General features: G+C 48.8%; 14 protein-coding genes across 14 annotated transcripts; 7 read left to right on the forward strand and 7 right to left on the reverse strand.

Annotated features, from left to right (window-relative positions):
* Positions 1 to 13: 13 nt before the first annotated feature.
* Positions 14 to 446, reverse strand: COCVIDRAFT_111277 (hypothetical protein; the record flags this gene model as incomplete). Its single annotated transcript, XM_014696567.1, has 3 exons — positions 14 to 130; positions 268 to 363; positions 423 to 446. The coding sequence occupies 3 exons, from the start codon at positions 444 to 446 to the stop codon at positions 14 to 16; spliced, it is 237 nt and encodes a 78-aa protein (XP_014552053.1).
* Positions 447 to 919: 473 nt separating this feature from the next.
* Positions 920 to 1,648, forward strand: COCVIDRAFT_82402 (hypothetical protein; the record flags this gene model as incomplete). Its single annotated transcript, XM_014696568.1, has 1 exon — positions 920 to 1,648. A coding segment is annotated over one exon (729 nt), but the record flags the coding sequence as incomplete, so codon positions are not given.
* Positions 1,649 to 2,412: 764 nt separating this feature from the next.
* COCVIDRAFT_111311 (hypothetical protein) lies at positions 2,413 to 2,715 on the forward strand (the record flags this gene model as incomplete). Its single annotated transcript, XM_014696569.1, has 1 exon — positions 2,413 to 2,715. A coding segment is annotated over one exon (303 nt), but the record flags the coding sequence as incomplete, so codon positions are not given.
* Positions 2,716 to 3,063: 348 nt separating this feature from the next.
* Positions 3,064 to 3,840, reverse strand: COCVIDRAFT_50915 (hypothetical protein; the record flags this gene model as incomplete). Its single annotated transcript, XM_014696570.1, has 1 exon — positions 3,064 to 3,840. A coding segment is annotated over one exon (777 nt), but the record flags the coding sequence as incomplete, so codon positions are not given.
* Positions 3,841 to 4,570: 730 nt separating this feature from the next.
* COCVIDRAFT_111250 (glycoside hydrolase family 115 protein) lies at positions 4,571 to 7,513 on the reverse strand (the record flags this gene model as incomplete). The annotated part of the gene is made up of 3 exons (XM_014696571.1): positions 4,571 to 6,259; positions 6,365 to 7,046; positions 7,098 to 7,513. 3 exons carry the CDS (start codon positions 7,511 to 7,513, stop codon positions 4,571 to 4,573), a joined length of 2,787 nt encoding a protein of 928 aa, XP_014552057.1.
* An 885-nt stretch (positions 7,514 to 8,398) lies between these two features.
* On the forward strand, positions 8,399 to 10,214 carry COCVIDRAFT_111266 (hypothetical protein; the record flags this gene model as incomplete). Its single annotated transcript, XM_014696572.1, has 3 exons — positions 8,399 to 8,815; positions 8,870 to 10,052; positions 10,111 to 10,214. 3 exons carry the CDS (start codon positions 8,399 to 8,401, stop codon positions 10,212 to 10,214), a joined length of 1,704 nt encoding a protein of 567 aa, XP_014552058.1.
* Positions 10,215 to 11,141: 927 nt separating this feature from the next.
* COCVIDRAFT_30521 (hypothetical protein) lies at positions 11,142 to 11,501 on the forward strand (the record flags this gene model as incomplete). The annotated part of the gene is made up of 1 exon (XM_014696573.1): positions 11,142 to 11,501. The coding sequence occupies one exon, from the start codon at positions 11,142 to 11,144 to the stop codon at positions 11,499 to 11,501; it is 360 nt and encodes a 119-aa protein (XP_014552059.1).
* Positions 11,502 to 11,525: 24 nt separating this feature from the next.
* On the forward strand, positions 11,526 to 12,956 carry COCVIDRAFT_41743 (hypothetical protein; the record flags this gene model as incomplete). The annotated part of the gene is made up of 1 exon (XM_014696574.1): positions 11,526 to 12,956. One exon carries the CDS (start codon positions 11,526 to 11,528, stop codon positions 12,954 to 12,956), a length of 1,431 nt encoding a protein of 476 aa, XP_014552060.1.
* Positions 12,957 to 14,276: 1,320 nt separating this feature from the next.
* COCVIDRAFT_111325 (hypothetical protein) lies at positions 14,277 to 14,807 on the reverse strand (the record flags this gene model as incomplete). The annotated part of the gene is made up of 1 exon (XM_014696575.1): positions 14,277 to 14,807. The coding sequence occupies one exon, from the start codon at positions 14,805 to 14,807 to the stop codon at positions 14,277 to 14,279; it is 531 nt and encodes a 176-aa protein (XP_014552061.1).
* Positions 14,808 to 15,691: 884 nt separating this feature from the next.
* On the reverse strand, positions 15,692 to 17,175 carry COCVIDRAFT_41745 (hypothetical protein; the record flags this gene model as incomplete). Its single annotated transcript, XM_014696576.1, has 4 exons — positions 15,692 to 15,708; positions 16,000 to 16,138; positions 16,259 to 16,673; positions 17,033 to 17,175. 4 exons carry the CDS (start codon positions 17,173 to 17,175, stop codon positions 15,692 to 15,694), a joined length of 714 nt encoding a protein of 237 aa, XP_014552062.1.
* Positions 17,176 to 17,714: 539 nt separating this feature from the next.
* Positions 17,715 to 18,668, forward strand: COCVIDRAFT_41746 (hypothetical protein; the record flags this gene model as incomplete). Its single annotated transcript, XM_014696577.1, has 5 exons — positions 17,715 to 17,763; positions 17,813 to 17,960; positions 18,015 to 18,102; positions 18,271 to 18,505; positions 18,541 to 18,668. The coding sequence occupies 5 exons, from the start codon at positions 17,715 to 17,717 to the stop codon at positions 18,666 to 18,668; spliced, it is 648 nt and encodes a 215-aa protein (XP_014552063.1).
* Positions 18,669 to 19,411: 743 nt separating this feature from the next.
* Positions 19,412 to 20,797, forward strand: COCVIDRAFT_41747 (hypothetical protein; the record flags this gene model as incomplete). The annotated part of the gene is made up of 3 exons (XM_014696578.1): positions 19,412 to 19,717; positions 19,787 to 20,603; positions 20,643 to 20,797. The coding sequence occupies 3 exons, from the start codon at positions 19,412 to 19,414 to the stop codon at positions 20,795 to 20,797; spliced, it is 1,278 nt and encodes a 425-aa protein (XP_014552064.1).
* Positions 20,798 to 21,278: 481 nt separating this feature from the next.
* COCVIDRAFT_111267 (hypothetical protein) lies at positions 21,279 to 22,770 on the reverse strand (the record flags this gene model as incomplete). Its single annotated transcript, XM_014696579.1, has 2 exons — positions 21,279 to 21,416; positions 21,481 to 22,770. The coding sequence occupies 2 exons, from the start codon at positions 22,768 to 22,770 to the stop codon at positions 21,279 to 21,281; spliced, it is 1,428 nt and encodes a 475-aa protein (XP_014552065.1).
* Positions 22,771 to 22,945: 175 nt separating this feature from the next.
* Positions 22,946 to 23,152, reverse strand: COCVIDRAFT_111264 (hypothetical protein; the record flags this gene model as incomplete). Its single annotated transcript, XM_014696580.1, has 1 exon — positions 22,946 to 23,152. A coding segment is annotated over one exon (207 nt), but the record flags the coding sequence as incomplete, so codon positions are not given.
* Positions 23,153 to 27,164: the final 4,012 nt, after the last annotated feature.

The raw sequence follows: 27,164 nt of genomic DNA on the forward strand, positions 1-27,164 counted from the left end.
TAACTCCACCCCACTAAAAGTCATTAGGCCAACACTTCTCCTTGGGCCAAGCAACCGAATCATGACTCGCCGCATGCGCCTCCAGCTGCGCCTTATTCGTGTTTACGATTTCGCGACGGCAATTCTGGCACTGTAGTATTCCCCGCACGGGCGCGGGCGTGCCCGTTAGCTGACTATGCAGCAAAAGGATTGCTTATGTGAGGTGTGGGAATGTTTGGAAGACAGAGACTAGGTTCAGGGAAGAGGAGAAGGCATTGGAATGCCTACAATGGAGGTTGGCTTGGGAGCCTTGACGGGGAGGCCGTTGGCCTTGACGGGGGCGCGGGTGCCTGCTTTTTCGGCTTTGCGGTGTTCGCGTTGGATCTGTGCAGGCGGGTGTTAGTGAATGTTTTGATTTGGCTGATGGCAGGGGGTTGGCGTACTCGGTCTTTCTTGGAGATGGGCATTGTGGTGGTTGTGTATAAAGGTTTGGGTAGGGTGGAAGAAAAAAAATGGAGTTGTAGTTGTCGGCGCTTGCACGGAGCGGGTAGATTGAGAAAGAAGGGTCTCTCGCTAAGCTAGCGGCTGCATGTGAAAGTTAGTAGGCTCCACCGATTGGCAGCCCCGCATGGACCCGCATCGTGGCCGCGATATAATTCTATGCCACAGCTATATAATGTCAGCCTTACGTACGCTACTGCGCAGGCGAGCTGCGCCTCCTCCCCCAACGTTTAGCTTGCTGCACTCCAAAGCCTCTGGATGCCGTACCTCTTCACCTTTGACTTAGAAAGCCATCACCCGGCGTTCACAATAGATCTAAGAGCCACCATCTCTCTGCATTGCGTGGGTAGGCCTCTAGCTGCCATCCATTTTCTCAGCCTGCTTTGAAGCTCCGACACCTGCCTCTACCGCTCGCACATATACACACACATGCAGCTTGATGCGGCTGCTATATAGTAGCGACCGGGGGTTTACATTGACTGAAGACTTAGTTGGAGAACATATCCCCTATTATGCGATCCTGTCGCATACCTGGCAAGAGCAGGAGGTGACACTTGCCGATCTGAAAGGTTCACGTCATGGCGGAAGACACAAGGAAGGGTATAGGAAGCTTGTATTCTGCGCCAAACAGGCTGCGCTGGACGGCCTTGAATACTTCTGGGTCGACACCTGTTGCATTGACAGGTCTGATTCGGTCACGCTTGAAGATGCTATCAACTCTTTGTCTTCCTATTATCAGAATGCAGCAAAATGCTACGTCTATCTATCTGATGTCTCCACCGAGGGGTGGTCAGAAATCAGCGAAGAATCTGATTGTAAGTGGCAGCTAGCTTTTCAGCAAAGCAGATGGTTCGCCCGGAGTTGGACCCTTCAGGAGCTTCTTACCTCTCGTTCAGCCGAGTTCTTCTCCCGTGAAGGCCAAAAGCTTGGTGATAAGAACACACTTCGGCAAACTCTCCATGAGATAACTGGAATCGCCACCCAAGCCCTTGAAGGAAGACCTTTGGCTCATTTCAGTGTAAGAGAACGGTTATCGTGGGCAGCAAACCGCAGAGCAACACTGGAAGAAGACCAGGTGTACTCGCTTCTGGGCATTTTCGGCATCAAAATGACGATGATGTATGGAGAAGGCAGTTGGAACGCATGTCTTCGCTTTTGGGATGAGATTTTTCGGAGAATCGAGGATTACACGATTCTGCTTTGTACAAGGCCCGTGGTCTGGGACCCACTAGCTCTGCACCCGACCTTGTTATCAGGAAGCATCAATGACACTTCGGAAAAGCTGGAATGGCATAGCCTGAAACGCCATTCTCTCTTAGACCTTGCCTCCACAGAGGCCCTCACGGATCGTCTTCCGCCCAGCATAAACGTTTTACAACGTCCAGAGATAACCACCCATGGACTCAGAATGTGCCTTTTTGTTAAGAATTTGGGTCTAGATCTCATTTGTTGGACATACTGTACTCAGGAATGGCATGGAAAAATGTATGCAGTGTGCACCCGAGTGGTTTCAATCGGCTCAGAAAAGCTTGCAGAGGCGCCACACTTAAAGGGATATGCGAGTGGAGAAGTATATCATGTTGATGTTAACCGTCTCAAAGGCTTTGAGCAGAAAACCATCTATCTTGTAATGAAGGAGCAGCGATAGAGCTACTCGAGCCGAATATGGATTAAGTACGACATACATTGTAATGAAAGGGTCAAAGGACGTCTTAATGTGACACCAGATGTTCATTGATTTTTATAGAGCTTCAGTAAAGAGTTAATAAACGTAGTCGAGTATTACATAGTTGCAGCTTCCAGATCTTCGACGTTCAAGCTAAGATAAGCGCCTCCCTTTGCAACGAGCTCGTCTGAGGCCAGAGATACCCTTATCCTCTTTCTCCTTGATTCATCATAAAGATGCGAAAGATACAATCCTAGTGTTTTCCGAGGCTGTGTGAATGCTTTATAGTTGTATTCATAAAGATTGTGATATCTTGGCCGAATGCTCCGCCAGTCGTCGCCACGTACCAAGTCAAACCGCCAAGATGGGTCTCTTGTCCGATCGAAACGGCATACAAGAACAAAGGAATCAAATTCATCAGCCCATTCAGGCTTAAAATGCAAGAAACCCAGAAACACGCCGGTATGCCCTGCAAACAACATTTTCCGAAATGGGTCCCAGCAACCAATAGGCTCGATCTCCGAAAGTCCGATACTCGGATGGTCCAGACGTACCGGCTTGGTAATTAAAAGTACGTGCTCACGAATAGAAGTGACTTCTTCCGCTGAAAGTGTGGTGGCGACTTGAAGAGATTTGATAGATCTACGACGCTGAATAGTCGCTAGGCGATTGGGAAAGGCTCGTACGTATAGACTAGGCCCAACCTGTCGTAGAAACACTCCAAGAGAATAAAGGTCATTGCTGTATGTACCGTGTCTATGGTTGATAGGAAGCATGTGGCAGCCTGTGATTGGATCTATTGCCAGTGGGACTTCGAACTTTAGTCCTCTATTTGTGACAGAGAATTCACAAATATCGAAGACAGTGTCCTGCGAAACCACCAAGGATCCAGTATCTTCAAAGTCGACTGGCGATGATGCAAGCAGACCACTATGTTGGTCACCCTCGACTGTCGTGTTTCTTTGTGTCCATCCAAAAACAGACATATCAGGACTGTTTCTAATGATTTCCTTTTGCAGTCTGATAAATGCATTTTCTCCCTCTCCGTAAAGCATAGGCATATTGATTCCAAGTATCCCAAGCAAACTGTATGCGCGGTCTTCTTCTCGCTTTGTCTCTCTTCTAGCGGCCCATGACATCCGCACAGCTACTGGCACCTCTGCAAGAGATATGGCATTGGTCAAAACATCTGGATCAACTTGAGTAATGGACGCTAGTTCTGAACGTAGGCTGAGCTTATCGCCTCGAAAATTCCACTCCTCATCATAAAATCGAACGTTGGATGGCGCAATCAGCTCCTGCAGTGTCCAACCGCGTCGGAACCATTTACAACCCCAGAGCGAATGTTTTTCGGGTTCCAAATCGCTGAAAAATACGTAGCAAATATCAGAAGCTCGATACCATTTAAACATCGAATTGATGGCCTCGGTGAGTTCTGCGCTGCTTGATTTGTCGATACAACATGTGTCGAGCCAGAAGTACTCCAGGCCATCCCGTGCGGCTTGTTCCCCACAAAAGAGAATCTTCTTATAGCCCAACTTATCCTTCCCAGTGCCATTTAGCAGGTCTCCAAAAGTAACCTCCTCCACATCTGCTCCCCACGTATGCGAAAGTATCGCATAATGAGGGATGTCCTTTTCGGAAAACTGAGTAAGAGTGATGACGCCAGTATCGCTGCGTCGCAAAAGTCGCATGATTTCGTATGCGCTGGACGGGTGCGGGGAGCAAGGATGGGGTTTCGCGGGCTCAATAGTAGCGGCAGCCTACTAGCGAAGAAAGCTAGCAGGGCGACACGCTTACTTGGTCGGAATACCAGTCCTACCTATCAGGGTTAGTCATTGTGTAGAGAAAACAACGAAGCTCTTTGTGATGTACTCACGTGTACAAGCGTAAAACGGGAAGCCGACGGTGCTTTTCCCTGCTGAAGTAAGGGTCGAGGCGGGGGGTGCTGCGAGAGAGCTCTTAATAGAACGCAGCAAGGCTAGCCGAAGACGATCCTACAAGGCCTGAGCCGCTTATCCAGTCATGCCATCTCTGTCTACATTGTTCATCAAACCCCAGTTATTTTAAATCGTGTTTCCCGAGTGATAAGATCTATGAAATTCTCATGTTAATTATGGGTTATACAGTAATCACTACGCTCTATTGAAGATTTCAAAAGGTAGATAATTAGCTACGGGTGGATCTCAAACCACTTCTCTTGCGAACACGCCGCTATATCATTGTCAGCCCACACATATGTTATGATCTTGAAGCTATTCTCCTTTTGGATACTGCGATGTTCAAGAAGCATCAACAAATTTGTGTCATAATAGGGTCTTTGTGGTCCAAGACTTCCATACCCATACTGCTTGACAAGCTGGCTTGACTCGGCTTGCAAGCCAGCTTCCTTGTTGACAAGGCTGCGAAAAAGTATGGTTGGAGTTAACCGGGCGCATAGAAGCTTGTAGGTGGCCCTAAATAGCTTTCTCGCACACCTCCCAAATCAATAACGATTTTTTCCAGTGCCATATTCTCACCCTGAAGCAAAATCTTTAAAGTGTGCGTACCAGCATCACCAAGATTTACCTGGTGTTTTTTTATCCAAACACAATCCATGACCGATTCCAACCATCCAGCTGGTAGCTCCCCCGCCTTCTTGGGCTGTTGTACCAGCCTGTGCATTCCAACTTCTTTACCGTCAAACGAGAGGCCGTAAAGAGCTGGTGAAGTTGGGTTTACATCAAGCGTCAACGTAAAGTATAAGTATAAAGACGCCTGAGTAGTTGACGTGAATATGTAGAAAGGGTACAGTAGCTCACAGCTCTGCAAGCCCGAATTAGGTTGCATGCGAAAGCTTACAGCCCCACTCGCTTCCCGGCCAAGGTATGGGTGCCTCCAACAACCGATAGCATCCTTGTTTGCGAAACGAGTAGCTCGAATGGAGATGAGTTGATCAGCCTCAACATGTCCAACGAACCGAGGTGGTATGCTACGGTACTTCACTGGAACGTGAATATGTTCGTAATCCCCAAGATCGCTGTGTAGAACCAATAAGACCTCATCGTCAAAGTCCTTAGGTACAAGTCTCCAGTCCACCATCACCTGGATCAACTGATCTTGTCCTTCGGATGTGGGGTCCAGGATCCCACTAGCGTTCACCGGCATCCAACCTACCGGACTTTCAACCTTCCAGGTGAGTTTCTTCGGACTACGCAAGTACAACTCGAAAGTCCTGGACTGCGGGCCATATGGGTTCATCACCGGTAGCGTAACACCAGATATGAGGTCTCTTCGCGAAGGATGCGTGCGGTCGCTCTCCTCATTGCACAACCCGGGTCGCACGCCCTCAGTACCCTGGACACCAACACCAATGTTTCCGACGATGGGGTTTGATTCTTGACTTGCTTGTACGAGACACAGCCCACTTATCATGTCCCGTGAAGGCGCATGCCAAGTCTCGCGGTATCCGAGGTGAGGCTGCCGCATGATATGATTCCACTTTCCATTGAGCATCGCGTGATACTCTTGAGACAGCTGGAAGTCGTCTTTGAAGAGGGAAATTGATTGGTTGAAGAAATGATTGGCTGAATTGCGACGTTGTTTTGCGTAGAGTGCGTTCTTTGCGCGACAGATTTGGAGTGCCATGTAGGTATGTGATGCTTTGATGGGGTGTAGAATGAGTTGGAAGAAAGAAGGCCTGGCAGCTGTATGTAATCCGGTATATAGAGCTTCGGTGTCATCGACAAGCGTCCTCCAGCTTGACAGGATATTGTCTGCCTCCGAATAGTTGATGAGCGAGAATGTCTCTGGTTCAACATGTTCGTGTTTTCGCAGCGCAACCAGTCTGTCGTACCTAAGTAAGAGTTTTGCAGTTTGCACCGCTAGCTCGCTGCCAAAAGTACGAGAAGTGAATGATTCGAAGAAAGCTGCAAGGTCGCCCAAAGTCATAGCGTGCATGTCCCACGCCAACGACATGACAAAGCTCAGTGGTACTTCAAGAGGTTTTATGTCCCCGACGTTGAAAACCCAGATCTGGTCCGCACCATGGCGATGTGCTTGGTCGAGTTGGTGCCAAACCTTGGCAAGAGAATTGCTGTTCAGCCATTTATAACTTCGCGGTTCTCCAACGTACTCGAGATGATAGTACACCCCTGCACCGCCTCTTCGCGTTCTCTCTGCTTCGGTTGGGAGCCTTCGAATCGTGCCGAAATTATCGTCGGCAAAGAGAAGTGTCACATCTTCTGGAATTTCGAGTCCATTCTCATAATACTCCTGCACTTCCTTATACAGAGCCATGACTTGAGGTATTGCGTCTTCTCTGCCATACACATCGCTGATGATGTTTCTTTGCGTCGATAAGACCTCTTTCAAGACTTCTTGCGGGTTTTCAACTCCCATCTCTCGGTCGCCATCACCTCGCATGCCGATCGTGATCACGCTTTCATAATTAGATGCTCGTTGTGCTCCTTCAACAAAATACTTGGTGATCTTCTCCTTGTTCTTTATCCAATTCCAACTCTGCTCTGGTTCATTGTACGGCACATCGAACCACTCATTCATCGCACGCTGCATTGGCTCATGATGCGAGGTAGACACTACGATTCCATACTTGTCGGCAAGCTCCTGGTTTAGGGGATCGTCCATGAAGAAAGAATTCCCTGGATGTGGGTAACCGAACCACATCGCCGGCCAGAGGAAGTTTGCTTTTAGTCGGAGCAGCAGTTCAAAAACGCGCTTGTAGAACTCAGAATTGTACTTTGGTCCATACTTCTCGTGTACCCATGCTGATAGGGCCGGCGCCTCATCGTTGATGAAGATACCGCGGTACTTGACCGACGGTGGTCCTTGCACAGTTCTGACGTCTAGTGCGTAGAGAACCGAGCTCTTTCCCACTGGTACATCTGCCCACCAATACCAACTAAAGTCCCTTAGCAATGGCTACGTATGTTGAGTAACTCATCCCACTTACGGCGAAACACCAATCTGCTCAGACAAGGAATAGATACCGAAAATAGTGCCTCGCTTGTCACTCCCGCAGATCACAAGAGCATTCGCGCATCCTTCCCATGGCGTACGTACAAGTGCTGTACACCAAGTCTCCCATTTGTTTTCAACAATGGTGATCTCGATGCACCCACTCAAGGCTAAGCGCTGGATGTGTCTAGACCTCTGGGCGCTGCCAACGATGATAACGCATGGCGATAGGCTCTGCTCTGAGGTGATGGTAGGCGCTTCCTCACCAGTCACTCTCGCAATGTCTTGAGCGAGCGTTGTGGCTGCGATACGAATGCCCTCGAAGTCTTCATGGTCAATAATAATGGGTGCGTTGGCCAACGATATCGCGCCGGCCGCTGGTTTGTGTGCCACGAAACCAGCCTGGTGCATGGTGCCTTAATTCACTGCTAGATACTGGGAGATCGGAAGCGTCGTTAAAAAATACGGAGACCGCACAGAGTCTGGTGTACAACAGGCGGCTGTAAGATCATGAGAAACCCTTCGCATAAAAAAGAAAAGCCTCCAGTGTTGGTGATCAGGATGATAGTTTTCGTGTCGCAAGACTCTGCTTCCTAACGGGTTTCTCGCCTGCTCACGTGCACAGCTTTGAAAGAGTATAAAGTTCCGCTCCAATATAATACCCAAATCTGGCAACCCGTTGGAAAAAATAACCGGGGCTGCGAAATGGACCACAGCGCGCTCGAATCAGTACTACCGATTACCAAGAACTTTAAACATTCGTATTTTACGGGCCTAAAATCCACAACGTCAGGACGCCTGGTGGGAAAAACTCAAGGTTTGTTGGCGGTATCTAAGAGGATAAAATTAGGTTTTAGAATAAAACCTAGAATTAGAAAAAAGGCCATGTTATCGAGACGAGGTGCAAACCATTTCGCATTCGCGGTTATTCCTTCAACCGGGTGGCTGGTTCGCGGTAAAACCGGCCGAGATGTCTCGGCGGCGATAGTTTCCCTGCTTCCCCACCCAACTGCCACCCCTACCTCATCCCCCCGGATTTCATCCCCCGCAGTTCTAGCCTAGCGGCACGACCCCAAGACGGCAAGAAGCCCGGCTGGGCGTAATCATGTGGCCATGTTTCTCGATTGATTCATGGAAATTTGGTCTTGTCGTGGCTGAAGGGATAATGTACAAATGTCCCTAGTACTCCCACCCATTGCACATCTCAACCCTCCCCCTCCCAACTCTCTTCCTTACCAGCATTGACTGGTGAAGGTCGTTAGCTGGCGATCATTTATCTCTTCCGACCATTTTACAATGGCTATATCGCAGGTCTCTGCTCAGACGGCGGCCATGCCACGGCAAAGTTCAGCCGAGGACCGGGATCCATCAACGCAGCAGCAGCTTGTCGAGGCCGCTGTTGCCAGCTCTGAATCCGAGATTAAGCTGCCGCGTATGGAGCTCTTCAAGCGCTATCGACCTGCCGTCATTTACTCTGCGCTTTTATCTATGGCTCTTATCATGGAGGGCATGGATGTCGGTCTCATCAACAACTTTTTCGCCCATCCGGCCTACCGTCGAAGGTTCGGCAACGATTTCAATGTGAAGGGTGAACTGGTTATTTCTACCCAATGGCAGACTATCATCGGTGCTGGTAACAACATTGGCTCCATTATCGGTCTCCTGATCAACGGTTGGCTCCAATCTCGCTACGGTTCTCGCAGGGTATACTTAGTGAGTCTCCGTGACAACACGATTTGGAAAAACGCTACTTACACGCTCGTCTAGGGTGCAATGGTGCTCATGGCAGGCACTATCTTCATTCTTTTTTTCGCGCAAAATGTCGAGATGCTTCTTGTCGGCAACATCATGTGTGGTATCCCGTGGGGTATCTTCCAGACCCTTACTACCGCCTACGCCGCCGAAATTAGCCCCACCGCGATGCGTGGCTACCTGACCGCGTGGGTCTCTATGTGCTGGGGTGCTGGCTCCTTCTTAGCCGCTGGAGTGCTCAAGGGCACTATCGACATTCAGGGCAACGCTGGCTGGCAGATCCCCTACGGTCTCCAGTGGATGTGGATCCCCCCTCTATTTCTCGTTGCCTGGTTCGCGCCCGAGTCTCCCTGGTATCTCATCCGCCGCGGCAAGATTGATGAGGCTGAGAAGAGCCTGCGCCGCTTAGCTCGCCCAGGGCACTACACTGAGCAGTCAATGCGCGAGACCTTAGCCCTCATGCAGCATACCAACGAAATGGAGAAGGTAGATGCCCAGAATGCTAGTTATGCTGACTGCTTTCGCGGCGAGAACAGGCGACGCACGGCAATCGTCAGTATGGCCTGGATTATTCAGATCTTCAACGGCCAGTCCATAACCAACTTTGCCGCAACAATGCTCCGTGCCATCGGTATGAGCGCTTCCAATGCCTTCAGCTATACCATGGGTATTCAGTCAGTTAATATTTTCGCCACGGGTATCGCCATTGCTCTTATGGGTTCAGTCGGCCGTCGCACATTCTACCTTTACGGCTCAGCCTCTATCGGCTTCTTCATGCTTATCGTTGGTATCCTGGGCTTTGCCATAAAATCAGCCTCTGACGTTGCTATCCCTGTTGCCGTCTTTCTCATCTTTGTCCAAATTGCTTTCAAGATCTCTCTCGGCCCGACGACCTACGTTATTGCTGGCGAGATACCCTCGTCTCGAGTTCGTGCCCAGACTATCGTCATTGGGCGCTCCCTCTACGTCTGTGGCCAGGTTGTCGTACAGCAACTCAACCCCCGCATGCTCAATGATGACCCTACCGCATGGAACTGGGGTGCAAAAACTGGCATGTTCTATTTCGGCTTTTGCCTGCTCTGGGTAATCTGGATCTTCTTCTTCCTTCCTGAGACCAAGGATCGAAGCTTTGCCGAGATCGATTACCTTTTCGCGAAGAAGACGCCTGCCCGCAAGTTCCGCAATGCGCCAGTCGACTGTAAGTTTTATTACCCCTTTCCTTACCAATATTGACTCTGACTAACTCATCTTCTCAGTATTCGAAATCAATCCAGAGTACAAATCTCAAGAAAAGTCTAGCGAGTTTGAAGGACGCGTCCAACATATCGATGTTGTTAGCGATGCGAAGCATGCTGCTTGATAGATTGAGATGTTTGTTACTAGAAACGATCTAAATATTAGAGACTCAATTTATAATGCGAAAGAAGAGAATCCCTTTGTTTTAATTGCCTGCAAGTTATGAAAAGACGCAATCACTCCAGTAGGCCCAATTAGTGACACGCATGTTATCCAATTAGGTCTGAGCATAGTTCTAGTACGTCATTTAGAAACTAACTAGATACCAACCATATGTGTAGAAGACGTTGTGAGAAGGGAGTTTTGGTGTGGTCTTGGCAAGAGTAGGCGACTCGCTCGTGAGGTACATTGGCCATTCTTGTTGCGACCAACAACAAAATGCCGAAAGCCTGTGCGAGTCTATTTTAGGCATCAAGGTTTTGCTAAATCTCTACATATATATCAATATCGTATTTAGTGTAACTTACAATCAAGCGCCAAGTAGAGTGGCTGCCCATGAGATACAATACCATCTCACGTGCCAGCGAGGTTGCGGCGCAGTGCCTGGGCTAGTATTCTATCCCAAATACAACGACTTTGAAGTTTTGAATCAAAACACATAATAGTCTATAGCTACTTTTTCTAGGTTGTAATAAGGTTGAGTGAAGCAAGTCTCCGTATGTAAGGTAATGGAGTAAGGTATACTAAGTAGGGTAAGTTTGCATTGCGTTGTTCCACCTTTACGTACGTATGGTCATCATTGGCTGGCACGGTGGTTGTGTCCAATGCCATGTAGGTGGCCTCAGGTGCTGAGGCTCAGGTAATTACCTCAGCCTTCTCGCAAATATTATTTATTATGCCAGCAATTCTTCTGGTCTCCTTTTCTTTCTCGTCCTATATTATCTCCGTTAACTAATCGAACACGACTATCGTTGTGGAAACACGCAATGGCAGACCCTCTCAGCATCGCGGGTCCGTAGTTGGTATCACTACAGCCGGTGTACAAGCCTCCATGAAGCTGTACGCCCTCGCAGAAAAGGTTGCGACATCTAGCCAAATGATCACAAGCATCGGGGACGATATCAGCAGCACATGCGCCATCCTCAACCAAGTGCGCGAATTGATCATACCTCAGCCCGATGCGCAAGGCGTTCTCACGTCGGTTTTCAACTCTGTCGCTCTGAAGGACATCTCAGATGCTCTTCAACGTTGCAGGTCAGTTTTCACGGAGATTGGGACCCTGCTGCGTTGTGCATTCGAACAAGTGGGAAAGCGCCCTGCGTTGCACTCAAAAATCGAGCTATCCATGCTTGAAAAGGCAAAATGGCCGTTCTTGCAACCCCAATTCGATGATCTTCGCAGCAATCTCTGAGATGCAAAAGGCAATCTTGTTCTTATGATAGCTGTAGCTACCCTTGCCTTTGCGCAGAGGGACGGTCGTCAGCGACCGATCCACGAAACGGAGAGACTGGAACTTGGGTCTACTATTGTACAGCTGGAACAAGCGCGTAGAATCAAACCACATGAATCTACGGTACACACAGTCTCCGAACAGCCTCGTGGCATGCCTTCCTCGTCTGGGGAGGATCCATTGGGATCTCAAAGTACGCATTTAATGGAGGCATCCCCGCCCAGCTCAAAACAGAACACCGACCCAGGCTTAGTTTCCAGCGTGAGAAAACATGGAGTCCCTTCGATCAGTAGCGGTGTTAGTCTGGTACTGTCTTCTTTGAAACTTCCTAGTAACGGGCGATTGCGAGATCAAAATATTCTTAACAGGTCGAGCCCGGCTGCCGAAGTAGAGGCAGGTACCCTGCCCAAGTCACTCCCAGATGCGCGATCCATCACACGTCCTAGTTGGGATCTACTCCATGAGCAAAATCCTTCGGAGCAGCAATTTCTTCAAAAGTCTGTGGCCTCAACGCCAGTTTCCAGGTCGGCTGGAACCACCCAACTTTCTAAGAATCGGCCACAGGAGAAAACCGCGTCAAAGAATCTTACCCTCACATCTTCCACCTCAAGTAACAGCGAGAAAACAAACCACTATCAGGGATGGTCTACAGACTATTTGCAAGGGCTTGCGGCTGGATACGGAGATTCTGTTACTTTGACTAAGATGAAGCTCCCAGAACAGCCCCTCCAGAAACTGGTCAAGACATACTATGAGGAGGGTAACGATCCACACATTGGGACGCTCGAGCTCACGAAAGAGCAACAGGCCATCATCAAACAAAGCTGGTTGGAGCACTCCCAGGCTGAGCTAGTGTATGTACACGTGCAACGCAACATCACCATCTCCAGCGTATTTGGCATACTAAGCATTGAGATGCTGAAGTGGATCATCAATATTAAAGAATCTCCTCAATCGCCTATTGGGATTGCAATAGGAAGCATGCCGCACATTCCACGCCCTCCTACCTCTATCCGTCGTACGAGCGCCATGAAGACCCTATTCATGAAACTTGTAGGTGGAAGACAAAAGAGTGCTGGAATCTACTTATCACCACCGGACAATGGTGAAACTCGAGTATACCCAGAAATTCCTGGCGATTCTCTCCGCAAACCTTCACTTGAAGGTACCTACAAGCTTTATAGATTGAGTGAATCAACTCAAAACAGCATTCTTGTACCTAGCATCAATACTGTGCCTATAAGCGCAGAGGAAAACCACAGCGAATCTTCACTGAACCTAATTGTGCCTTATGAAATGATGGAATTACCAATTTCTGCATACAAGGGAAGGATAATTCCTCCTAACCTACCACATCCTGAAGAGAATGGCGAAGACATCGTGAAGGAACTTCTAGTCCTATGGATAGTCTCATAAGCTATCTCTTCTTCTCCTACTCTTACATAATCTCCATGCTTCCTTATGCTCTTGTATTTTCCATAGAAGTTCTTCCCTTCATATGCCGAGCGGTTGTAGTATGAGACGGTAGATATTGTAGTTACGCTATGTTTGCTTCGTTTCCAATCTCTTGGCCGTCCACAGACCCAATAAGTCAAGCGGCTCGTGTCAATTTTTCAATCTTCGGCTTCGCATTTTCATACCATAAATGGCTAGCTTTTGATTTTGTATATTGTTCAAAAAGCTTTGTGCGAGAAATTTGACGTACAAGTTGAAAGACTAAAGAAGTAACAGTAACCAAATCGTCACCGCTCTAAAATCAAGCAGTGCCAATTTATACATTTTTCTGATATGATTGCGGAGAGATGAGTGAATATATAGGCCTGACCAAAGCCTAGTCTGTACCTCACAATGCGTACTGTAGAGAGAAGTGTATTACTATGATCAAGATACCGAAACAGCCTCATCACTCTCCACAGCTTTAGTATGAAAGTAACAACAAGCTCAAGTCCAAGAACCACAATCAATCAGCATTTACACGGAAGGAGATGTACTGAACTTGCTAAATTATCAAAAGTCCTATCGACATTGTTGAATAATGAATGAGTGAAGACTGACCACAAGCTCAAAGATTTACGCCCAGCACCGAGAAAGATTCGCCACCACCTGAGCACAGAGGTCCCTCTGCTCTCTCAACATGTTCGGATCATCAGAACAATCGACACTCAGACATTTGAGAACGGCCTGCATGTAAATTTCGCCGCAACGGTACCTTAGCCGAGGTACCTTGTCCAAGATGATACATCTCCGTGCTTTAAAAGGATTCATACTCTGGACCTTGTCTTCATCCATCGTTTGCCTCAATCAAATCTCCAATAACAACATACCCAGCGAGTATACGCCAAAACCATGTCTATATCCTCCCCGCGGATCCTTGCGCTTTGCTGAGTGATGGTATAAATCTAGTGTTATGTCCTGGCCCGCCATAGTTCTGGAGTGTGTATCTGCGCGTGCGGTCTTTGTTCCTTGGGAACCAATAGAGGAACGTCTTCTAGAAGGGTTCTTGTCGTAATATCGTTCGATAGAAAGTTTCCCGTTTTTTTCATTTTCCTCCAGTGGGTCTGGAAAGACCTGTGAGTGTAGAGAGGCCGATGAGTGTAGAGAGCCCGGTCGGTGGTAGTGGAGAAACCTCTTCGCCTCGTTGTGGTCTCTCATCTTGCGGATCTAGATCTGGATTTTCCGGCCTTGAAAAGCCATACCCTGATGTAGTGTCGCCAGGCAATTCAGTCTTCTTCTCGTTCAGGAAACCCTTTCCTCTGCCTCGTTATAATCATCGGTGTGTACTGTAGGCTTCTCCCCATGAACGAGTTGAGCCATGTTTCTGGCCCAGGCTCTGAAAAAGGCACTCCAGGCGACTTGCCTCAACAGGGCTTTCTGGGTCGCTCGCAGAAGGCGCACAAGAGAATCCGGCCCGTGGAGGATACCCACGTTCGTCAGGTGGACATCAGCATCCCCTCCACTCCTGGCCCAATTTTCAACGTCCTCTCGGCTAGAGAGCTGATCGAGCCGCACGATACGCCGCCGCGCCGTGTATGACAACCCAAAGTTAGTGTCTGCTGGTGTCTGTGAAGGCTGAGACTCCACTTGTCGTAGGTCTATGTAGAGTATGATGTAGCAAACCGCAACCCCAACACTGAACATGTCATAGCTTGCAAGATGCCGCGAGGTCTGGACCAACCTGTAGGTGCATGCGGCGTGCCACAGACACTTTCTGGACTGCGCTTCATTGCGCTCTAAAAATTCCCTAAATTTCTTCTTGAAACCCGCCATCTGGGTTGTGTCAGTTCGCCAGCCAGTACCCGCAAACAAGGTCCGCAAGGAGATGGATCGGAGGATAGCCAGAACATGAGGGAGAGATTCATGGCAGCGCCCTGGCTCCCACTTCAAAAACGCGACATGGTCGATAGATTCATCCAGCAGTAAATTTTCAACACTAAAATCCTCGTTTTCGATGAAAGCATGTGGGACGGGAGCCTTGGGGATTCTTGGGCTCATGGCTCTAAGATGGGAGCCAAATGAGTTCATTACAAGTCTTGATCTGAGGCGTTGCCTTTTGATATTCTTCTCGTCGATGTACAGTGCTAGTAAGCTCATCCTGGACAAGAAGGGATCGTAATCTGCCTCAGGTGGTGGGACTTCATGGGATGCCCTTGAGTGTAATCGGACAGCTACACAAATTAGTCATGGCATGAGTCGTCCGAGTCCTGACACACCTTGAAAGCGTACTTGCTTCGACTTCCAGTCTTGGATGTCTGCGCAATACCACATGCGACTAGGACAGGGCATTTGCAGTGATATATCAAATAGACTGAAGTCAGTGGAAATGTCAGTGAAGAGAAAATGAATGCATTCGAGCACTGTGCCACATTAGTAATGCTATATGCGCGCAAAGTAAAGTACCAGACTGACTATAGGTGCAGTAGATGAGGCGAGTGTCTTCTTCCGATGCAAGCCAGCCTGCCCACTCCTCACTGAGAGTAAGGGCGCTCTCCTGGGCTGTTTTCTCAGTGTCTCTTCGAAACACCATGTGATAGCACATGGAAATGAGCATGTGCCTTTGGTGGTGGAACAAAATCATATCCTTGTGCAAACCGCAGGATGAGAGGTGGATGTGGCGTAGGAAAGTGCTTTGTATGAGGGGCTTGCTTGGCCGTTCAATCTGAATCATGACCTGTAGAGGCTAGTCAGCAAATATTTATAAGAAGGGTAGGAGCGAGATGGCGAGGTACTTCATTGTCAACTGCCCTGCCTAGTAAGTCGCACAATATCGACGTGTAATCTTGTATACCGTCAAGTTCAGAGTAATAGCTTCCGATAGCCGCCGTCGCTAGGAGCAAGATCCAAGGTAGTCCTTCGGCTTCTAGGCGTGAAACATGCAAGAAGGGGAATTGAGGGTCGAAATATTCGAAGTAGAGATCGACAAAGGCTTGAACAAGGCGAATGGGAACGAAACTCGATGTACTGTCCTGGCATTGCGTTGCATAGAAGTTTTGTAAGTCTCCATATGCACGAAGGGGGACATTTTGGACGTGGCCAAATGCCTCCGCCTCGGCGGTCTGCATGTGATTGTGGTGCGTTTGTGGGAACCGCCGACATGGAGGCTTGCAGTGCAAACCAGAGCTGTTCACAGTTGTATACGTTAGATTTGTATCAGACGAATGGTCTCGCAAAGGATTGTTCAAACACTCGGTTGATAGAGCGGAAGTTCCTTGGCTTCGCACATGATAATCTGGGGGGTGGTTATGCGTCTCGACACCGCACTGCTGGTTGTGGTTTCCCATGTCATATGGAGTGTCAAGGACATCTCCCAGTCCCTCGGGTACCAGCCAGAATGGAAAGTAAGCTGCCATAGGATCCCAACCGGCTGCAAATTCGTTCATCACTGTGTCTCCATGGAGAGACAAAGAGGGATCCCATTGGTTGGATGTATGGAGAGCAGTGTCATTACCTAGCGACGAAGGTGTAAAGGTAGTGGGCGCAGGAATTGAGTGCATAGCCACAGTAGGAGAAAATGAAAAGCGGCCTTGGCTGTTACTGGTAGGGCTGCTGGTAGGGTCGTTGGTATTGTGATACAAAGCGGACTGCTCAGCGGCCTCCAGTGGTTGCCTATGCGTGACGTGAAGCCCGATTGATTGGCTATTGACATTATTAGGATGTGGATCAGGTGGAATCGAGCTGCTCATCACAGCATCAATGCGAGCAGCGGGTGTTTCGCTCCTTCGAGAGGAGGAATATGTGACATTTGCGGCCCTTCCTGGGCTATATGTGCACTTGGTTCCGGCTTGCTGGCAGCGTGCACATGGCAAGCCGCCCCGACAACGCTGCTTGAGTCGGGCACAGGAAAGACAAGCTTGGACACAGCGGCGCGGCATGCTGTGTATCTGATCTTCATTGTGGTGAATGCTACTGTGGCGCATGAGGGTGTCCCTACGACGAAGGTCCTGATTAGCGACATTCTGCGTCTACCCGGTCCTTCAATACTACACACGACGCACCTCCGAGCGAAGGACTTGGAGCAAACCTCGCATTGAAATGGCTTGACACCAGAATGCCTTCGCAGGTGACGGTCCCAGTGCTCTTTACGCAGGAACGTATCTCCGCAATGCTCACATGTGAGGTTTGCCGAGTCAGACGCCATTCTCAGCCGGTTCGACTTTGGGTGAGGAGGGAATGCGATGATTGGGACTGCACCGGCATCGACCCCGCACCAGCCGTCGCTGGAGCACGTGCCGGGACTTCCAAGTTGTCAGCTTTTCCAGTCCTAGGCAATTTTCGCTCCCGGTCAAAGGCATCTAGTGAATAGAAGGTATCGGTCGAGTTCGGGAGAGCGAGACAGGTGTGGACCCACCCCCACCGGGCCCTGTCGGCCCAAACGGGCCATCTGAGCCGTGCTCCACCACTTGAGGGCTATTAGCCCCTCGAGGCCACAACTCGTAACAAACTATCGATCGAGTCTCCTCCACCGGGATCAGTAGGGAAAACACGTATGCACGAGCGTCTCAAAGTATTCCAACAACCCTCTAGTATGGCCCAATCGCATAAGGGCTTTGTTCACGAGCACTTCATCTCAGTACGTACGCGATGCTGTTGGACCTATTGCTATTCACTTGCTCCTGACCTTTACCGGCATCATCCAACTTGACTGTCCCGAATGTGTCCCGTATTCCCACAGCCGCAATGGGGCACGTAGGGAATTCTACTGACTATACAACCCTTGGATGGTTCGGTGAGTTCACCCTTATCTATCTATGCTCATGGATACTAACAATGTCCAGGCGCCACGACGTTTCGGCTTCGTACCAGGGACGTCACCATCTTCTTGGACACCTGGCTGGACAAGCCGTCCGTCCTGCCTAAGTACCTTGCAGTGGATGACGTAACAGAGGCAGACTACATCTTCATCTCCCATGCTCACTTTGACCAGTAAGTCGATGACCTCATGATCCACGAGACACAGCATGCTGACTACCTGGGAAGTCTGCCTGGAGCCGACCGCATCGCCATCAGAACCGGCGCTATTGTAATCGCCAACGGTGAATCTATCCACTATCTTCGCAAAGCGGGTGTCCTAGAGGAGTAGCTCATTTCTGTGTCAGGCAGCGAGCGGATACCGCTTTTCACGCGCGCAGTTCGCTAGCAAGCACAACAGGATCCATTGCTACAAGCCAAAGGGCCCCCCGGCGCACCCATCTTCCCAGTGCATACGCTGGCTGCCCTTTCGATGCATGTATAGCCATCTCTGCATTGTCTGATGCCTGAAGACCACTTCCAGGTCATCGATACAGCAACGGTATACACTGGTTCAGCAACCCCATACACATGTTCCCTAGACATCACGTTTGGGATGAAGCATGGCCTATTGCGTCTTGGTGATCTTGTCCCACCCAAGAAGCTTCGCGATGGCCAATGCTCGTTCATAGAGTACATCGGTGACCGGGAACGTGATGTATTCTCACATTGTGATGGTGGTCAGTTAATGTTCAACTTCGTCATCGGAAAGAAGGCCCTTCTCTGAGTGCTCACCTTGGCGCTTACGATGGTGTTATGAGGGACATGCAGCCCAAGCCAGATGTCGCCATCTTGGCCATTGCTGGACGAGCCAACTTCAACGGACAACCATTTAATGGCTGATCGGCCCAGTTTGCTATCAAGGAGGTTGGGTGGCTTGAAAATCCGCGGACGGTAATCTGGGCTCTTCATGATGATAGGCGTGTGATTGCCACTTGACATATACCACCATTACGGAAACGACGTACTAACATGCCTGGATTAGCTGTATCCCCCCTTACCGAATTGAAACAGCAGCAGCTACTGCTGCAGTAGATGAGTGTACTAAATCGAAGGTTTTAGATCTGAAGCATGCTGAGATGGTCGTGTTGAATTTGTAGGGTTTGGTGACAGTACAAGACTCCACCTGGAACTGTGGACACCGGAGATGAACACATGCATTCTGTATCACTCTAGAACCAGCCGAAAACTGACAGCTGAAATAAAAGATTGAGGTACATACTTGTGTAGTACGCAGCACTTGCCCGATCGCCATTTCTCTATTCCGCTGTCTGCACTGAGTAATTTCATCCAATATCACTCTTCGGAAACACGAACCAACCGTGATATACCGGCTGCTCTTCCTCTTTCTGCAAGCACCTAAACAAAATCAAAGTATGGAAGGCTATGCACGTGTTGTATGTCCCACATGGCTCCGCCGGAAAGGCCTGTCTGCTCTTCAATCTATGGACGTTCCTAGGCATCTACCTAAAACAGGAAAATTTAGCGAAGTTTGTATATATACAAACATGAAATACCTCACATCTAGAATCATCCCAATTTGAAACTGTTCCAACCTTTCTTGAGCCTCTTCGTTGCCCGTCAACATGTCTGCAACTGATGAAGTGACTGAATTCGAGCTAAAGCCAAACGAGCTTCGAGAAAAAGAAACGCCGACAACGAATACGCAGGAGACGAACAATGACACTGATGTCTTCCCCGAAGGTGGGCGAGAAGCTTGGCTTGTAGTCGTGGGTGCATGGTGTGCGCTGTTCTGTACCTTTGGCCTTGTGAGCTGTGGTGGAACATTTGTCGAGTACTATAAGAATGGGCCTCTGGCATCGTACAGCACTGGAACTATCAGTTGGATCACCAGCTCGCAGGTGTTTATTCAGGTCGGTAGCATGGCTGTGGTACGTTTCTCCTTCCCTTCCATAGCTTTGCCTTCTCAGAGCCACCTACTCACGTACAGTCACCACCAGTGGGGCCGCTTGTACGACTCGTACGCTCCGCGTTGGATGCTCCTCCTGAGCACTCCTGTGTACTGCTTCGGTCTCATGATGACCTCGCTATCGACCGAGTACTACCAGATCCTCCTCTCGCAGTCGGTTCTCAGCTCACTCGGGTCGGGTGCCCTCTTTAACGCCGGAATGACATCCACGACGTCGTGGTTCCTCCGTAGACGCGGCACTGTGTTCGGCATCGTCAACTCGGGCTCGTCACTCGGCGGCGTTGTCCTCCCCATCATGATTACACACCTATTTCGCTCCATTGGATTCGCCTGGACCCTTCGTGTTCTCGGCTTCTTCTTCCTGGCCCTGGGCACCATTACCTGTGTCACCGTCAAGACACGGCTGACGCCCACGCCGCGTCCCATCTCTCTTTCTGATTATGTCCGGCCGTTTCAAGAACGAACTGCTGTATTGACCATGCTCGGTGGATTTTTATACTTTTGGGGCATGTTTTTGCCTCTAAATTACATCATCGTCCAGGCACAGGCGAACGGTATCTCACCATCCGTCACTCCCTACCTCCTCTCCATAATCAATGGGGTGAGCCTTATTGGTCGCCTATTTTGGGGTATTCTGTGCGACCGGTTCGGGCGCTTCAACTGTATAGTCATCATTAACTGCTTTACGGGTATCGCAACACTAGCCCTATGGATTCCGGGAAGTAAGAACACAGCAGCCATCATCATGTGCGCAGTTGCTTTTGGTTTTGGATCAGGGGGCTATGTCACACTGTTTTTGGCCTGCATGGCACAGATATCACTACAGGAGGAGATAGGCACGCGGATGGGTTTGGCTTAGCTTACTAATGCATTTGGTGCTTTAACAGGGTCTCCGCTTGGGGGTGCGTTGATCTCAGGTCACGGTGACACAACCAACTTTCTTGGCCTACAAGCGTTTTGTGGTGTTGCTATGATAGCATCCGTCGTCGCCCTGGGATTGGCGCGTTATACCCAGGCTGGCCTGAAGTTGGTGAAGGTATAGGCTTGGGGCCAGTAGCTACACAGTGCTACTGCCGAACAAGACATGGGGCCTTGCTCAAATGAACCGAATCTGAGCCCTGAGAACACATGGCGGGCAGATACGGAACTCTTTCGTGATACCTCTTTCATAGCAAACCAACTTTTAAGCAAATAACTCCGCTATGCACAGTACATAAGACAGGTTGAAGCATATTTTATATGAAACAGATATGAACCTATGCATGAATGCAAGTATTTGAAGCGCCTGATAACGATCGGGTCGGGGTGTGTATGAAAAATTCCAAACATAACCTGCTGCTAAAGGTGTACCAATATGTGCAAAGTTTATAGTTTCTAACATACATTGTCACCGTCAAACAGAACATTATTACATAGAAGAAACATCAAAGCCACATCTACTGAATAATGCTCAGTTACTTTCCCTTTGCCCATAAATCTTCTGATACTCCAAAGTGTGTGCCGTCGCTACTGAAAAAACGAGGCTAAGGAAGTTCAGGAGCGTCATCATGAGGCTCCCAACCCAACCTTCGAGCGACCTGCACGACTGCACCTACTACTCCCAGCAGTAGGCGAACACCGAGAGCAACAATTTTACCTTTAGTGGTGTTGAGGTCTGGCAACTGCATACGTCATTCAGTCAGTATGGCCGCGAAAAAAAGGCATCGAATGAAACAGGTAACGTACAGTTTGCTGAGCGCTTGTCTTGACCCAAGCCATAGCTCGGGGAATCATGGCATTCTCATATATGGCCAACTGAGTTTGCGCTTCCTCGTTTGTGACTTGACCGCGTGCCATTTTCTGCCGTGCCAGTTCTAGTAGAGGCTCCAGAATGTCGGCTGTATCACGTAAGGCATTGTTGGCACCCATGCCTCGTGTCGGGAGCATTGGGTGGAATGAATCACCCATGAGCCAAACCCGCGGATGGGCTGTTTCTGGGTCGGATGCATGCACCTTGTCTGCCCGTGTCCGCCGCCGCCAATCCACGGGCGTGTCCTTTGCTTGCCGTAGGGGAACGGCTTGAAGCGCATTGAGCGCCATCGCGTCAATAAGCTTCATGAGTTCCGGGTGCCACCTGGCTTCTACCATCTGTTGTCGCATGTAACCTTTGGGGTCGGCTAGCTTGACAACCTCGCGCGGAGAAAGGCCCCCATCCCAACTGAAGGCCACCATGAGCGATGCCTGTGCCTCGTCGTATTCGCTTGGTTCATTTCCACTTAAATCTAACTGATTTGAAGACTTCTGCTGGCGCAATTTTATGCTGTCGGGAAGGTAGAGGGCAGCAAATAGTTTGCATCTTTGGCCCGCGGTATATATCGTGCCTTTTTCCACCAATCCACGTGGCAGATCGTGGAGGACAGTCCGTGAGACGTGGCACTTCCCTAGGACGCCACCGGTATCCGTCTTCGGGGGATCGACTATGTTGTTGCAGCCGAGCTGTTTGTTGATACGACTTCCGCTGCCTTCGGCCGAGATCAGGATGTCACAATCCGCATTCGAACCATCGGAGAAATGAGCTCTGATCTTCTCGTGCGACACATCTTCAAGCTTAATGACTTCGTACTTCACAAAGGTCTTGCCGTGGTGTATGATGTTCTGCTTCAAGAGCGGTGCCTGCAATAGATTGCGCAGGCGAGCCCGTCCAATCGGTGCCGACTTCTGGTACACTGGGAACTTGCTAAGATCTAACACAAGCTTCATGTTGGTGTCGAAAATGGCTGGTGCAGAAGATACAACACCTCCGGATCGACCGAAGCAAAGAAGTAGATCCGTGTATTGGGGTTCTGACAGGCATGCTCGAAGTCCAATAAGCGCATATGAGCCTAGGCGAATCTGGTAGCCATCCCGGCCAGAATCTCGCTCGTCTCTCTCATAGATAGCGACATTCACATAATCTTTTGCCTCGTTAAGAATCCCATTGGCCAGACAGCTTCCAGCAAGCCCTCCCCCGATTATGATGACATCCAGAGCAGCCATCGATGCTGTGAGTTGTGAAGCGTGATAAAGGAAAGTTGGGGATGAGACTGATGTTCTCAGCTTCTCAGTTCGTCGTGCGGCATGTTCTCGTTACTTGATACGAAGCTTTTATGGTCAAAGCCGATTGCATGGTCATCTGTGTCCCACCGGGTAGCATATAGGTTCAGGTACGGATCTATAAGCCGGTGGCTCGAAGTAGCTTAGCCCTCCGCCGGCTCCACCGGTACTTTATTCCGAATTTGCGGGACATTGATGCAGGGGATAAGTATGCTTTTCTTTCTGTAAACGTAGACGTTGACTGGGCTTCAGTCGTGCGGAATCTTGATAATGTTAAACAGTAGTTAGGTAGAGTCGCATTTGAGGACACTGCATTTGGAAAAAGACGGTATTGTGTTGCGTTTGTTGAATGTTTGCGGAGATACTGGAGCTCACGTGACGTCGTGCTAAGACACCTTCCCAATCAAGCATGGGGCATGTAGAACCGAAATCTCTGGCAACGCCACGAGTTCTCGATATCGGGTTGGTCTACTCAATACATCCTCATCAAGCTACTCTCTCGATTCTTTGCTTTTCAGAAACATAAAGTTAGACTTTGAGGTGGAGCGGTGTGTTGTCAATGCTTTGTAGTGCGGCATAGGCTGGTCATTGGGTCTCCACATCGGGATCTCAAAAACGCTATTATCTCCACCAATACTTACCCGATTGGGAATTTTAATAGCTTATTTTAAAGCTCTCTATTAGGGCTTTATTTTACTATATTATACTATATAAGGAGATATCTAAGATCGGAGTAAAATGTGGAGACCCAACTCTTAGCAAGGTGGGTAGGCTAATAACTTCTTACATATCAGAGTTATCCTGTTACTATATTCTACAGGAATAAAGCTTAGATTAAGGGCTACAAAATGAGCTACTAAACTTCCCAATTGGGTAAGTATCGGTGGAGTGAATTAAGAAAAACGATCCCGAGGTGGAGACCCAACTTACCACGCTATGCACGAACCCGTGAGGTACGTTAGCAATAATGCAATAATAAGATCCTTAAATATATAACTTCTTGTGAATATGATTTAGACGTGTATTATTACAGAAATAGTATACGAGTAAGATAGGGAAGAGAAATTGACCACTACGCGCCTTACAGAAGCCTGTATGGTACTAAGTTTGCTCTTCAAACTTAGCTTTGCGGTATCTGGCTACTATCTATTGAAGACCGATTTCATATGTAATTAGCGGATTCTAGAGCTTAATCCACGTGATTTTTAACATATCATCAACGTACACTAAATGGCCAACACTATGGCATACTAGACTAAAACTTCTAGTTCATTACTATTGCTTATAATGATATTACTATTTCCTCTAGTGGTCGCGGATGAAAGATGTGTTGAACCTAAGTTGAACTTTTGTGGTGATATCACTTTCTAAAATGAATATAGTTAACTAACCTCCGTCCCTTTGCAGCGAGAAACCAAGTGAACCAAGAAAAACTACACTCTTATGCACTTGCAGCTTCCGCTTTGCGCACACGGCTTTGTTGTAATCCCACGCTTACCCCTGTCTCGCTTACCCCAGGCTTTCCCTCAATCTTTCTAGCTCTTGTCAGCACGACCCCTCGCTCCTTGCCTACAGAAACCGCTAGGCTTGTCACTTTTGGTATTAGTAAGCATCTTACAGCATCTTACAGCGTACTGTACAGTTTTCTAAGCACAGGTAACTCGTCCTTAGGCAGAGTAGAAAGCAGCCTTGCAGGAGAATCTAATAGTTTGTAGGTTCATTACTCCTTTATTGTACAGCGTACGTATACAGAGCTAACTAACGATCATAATTAAAACGCCTTCTTAACAAGCTTCCCTATTGATAATCTTGAGCTCTTCTTTCTCCTATCATGTTGTGGTGCCGACGCCTCTTCTGCTAGTAGGAGCCTCAGCTATGCTTCCTTATTTTAACTAGGAAGCGGCAAAGCTTTAATCTTCGCCGCTAGATTCGTGCACCTCTCGCTCGACTGACCAAGCACACTGACCAGTCCTGAAAGGGCCCTGGCGTACACTGCTCGTGCCTTGGTGACCTCGGCTTGCTTCACATAGACATCGTCCATGTTCTCTAAGGTTTTGAGTGCTGGGAGATACTGCTGGACACGGTCACTGCTAAGTGCCTCCTCGTACCCTCGCAGCGCCCGCAAGTACATCTTCTCCGCTTCGCCCAGCTTGCCTTGGGCCGCGTAGAGTAACTAGTTATATAGCCTAGCTATAGCATTAAGAGCCTATCATGAAGCGCAATGCTTACTTATCTACCTACCTACAGCGTTCTTGTCTGCCGCGAGCACCAGCAGGCAGTCTATAGCGTTGACGAGCATCTAAAGCGACACCATAAGCTCCCTATCACGAAGAGAAGAGAGCTACAGGAACAGTATAGCAGCTTCCTACTCCTGCAGCCTGTCCAGGTGCCGCTACCAGCGCTACCTAGCACGCCAATCGCTGAGCTAGGCCTACCACAGAACGCGTTCCTCTGCTGCTATAAGGAAGATACTACTAGCTATAGCAGGAGTAGTAGTAGTAATAGTAGCAGCTGCAGCTTTATTAGCACTAGCCGTGATCGCATGCGTAAGCACATTAACCAGCAGCATAGCGTAAAGCTTACGCGCTGGTCAATCTCATCAGCTCCTACATATAACGATCATGAGTCGCAGGCCAAGCGCTGTCGGGAACCTCATTACTAATAACGCCGTGCGATGACCTTTACATAAGTTGAGCTAGGATGCTACAATCAATACAATATACACTCTCTCCTGATTTTTCTGTCTACAATACCCGCACTCAACCTTGCGACACTTTTCTTAATCTCCCATACTTGCAATACCGCACCCAACCGTGCGACATCATGCTACGCAGTTATGGAGGCCTGTAAAGGCACAGACGTTCTTCCGCGAGAAGCGATGTATACGCTACTTTGTCGTACAGGAGCAGGAGCAGCAGGAGCTGAATGCACGAGTGTGCCAGTCGAGGGGCCGCGACGAGAACGCGTGGCGCATGGACATGATCCAGCCGCTGATGAAGCTCTCGACGAGGCTTAATGGGAAGGGGAAATCTGGCTTCAGAGCGTGTGGGTAATCCTTTGCCTCATTTATAGCACTCGATGCTGATCTTCGAGTAGAAAATCCCAGGCCATCACTTTTGAAGCTCTGTCCTCAGTCCCCGACCCCTATGGAAAACCCTACCCCTTCGATTGCAAAGCTGACTCCACACTTTCCTTTTTCTACATGCCATCACCATGCTTCAAAGGCATATACAATCGCCTGAAAACCGCGGGCAACCTTATCGTAAGTCACATAGCAGACGCATTCACGAAGATGAGCGCCTTCTTCTCCTGTGTAGAGTGAATAATAACTCAGCATATAGATGGCAAAAACTCTATAGAAGAAGATCTAGCTTGCGCGACGCGTAGGACTAGTAGACGAGAGTAGCCTAGTCGGGCGCTGCTTCGCTATCTTCGGAGATAAGGCCCATATTTATTTTGCGTGTTTATTGGAAGAGAAGGATACCTTGCATATCCTGGGATCGGAGGCTGGTTTCTTAGGTCTCTGCAAGACGAGGAGCGTGAGAAGCATCTTTTTGGCGCTGAGGCTTTGGCAGAATGTGATTCGATATGGAAGGAATGGATGTGATGAGAGATTCTGGGGTGGCCTTTTGTGGAAACGGTATTACAGAGACTCACTGAAAACGTCGATGAAGGGCATACTCATTTGGGCTTCGTAGAAAAGCCGCCTTAACAGCACTTGAGCCCTGTGCGCATGAAGTATTCTAGTGGGGAACGCGCGCTCGGACTTTAATTCTGGGTTCTGCACGCTGGATATGGGCCCTACATCGTTATTTACAATCCCATCGGCACTGAAATCAACTCCATAGCTCTGTTCTTTTGTTGTTGTACAGTGCCCAAAGCCGATGGAAGAATGCCGAAGAGCTGGAGTGCAAGTGGTAAAGACTCCCAAGACGAAGCTCGGATCGGACCATCCCTCGATATTGACCAGCATATCCAACCTTGCATTCACGTTTAAGGGTTTTTCCAAGCAGGATTTAGAAAAATTGAAAACATAAGAACGTCTAATTGATTTCTTTTCCTTCTGCTCATTGCATGACAATCATCGTTGCAGACTCCGCAACAAGCAATCTAGATTGGTCCGATTGATTGACTTGATTGGTTCACTCAATCCAATCAATCCAATCAATCCAATCAATCCAATCAATCCAATCAATCCAATCAATCCAATCAATCCAATCAATCCAATCAATCCAATCAATCCAATCGGTCACTACTAGAACACTAGCTTCAAATCAATCTAAGAAACAAAGATTGATTGAATTGGTTGAATTGATTGCATTGGTTGAATTGATTGC

Source organism: Bipolaris victoriae, assembly GCF_000527765.1.
Source record: "Bipolaris victoriae FI3 unplaced genomic scaffold scaffold_119, whole genome shotgun sequence".
NCBI classification, from domain to species: domain Eukaryota; kingdom Fungi; phylum Ascomycota; class Dothideomycetes; order Pleosporales; family Pleosporaceae; genus Bipolaris; species Bipolaris victoriae.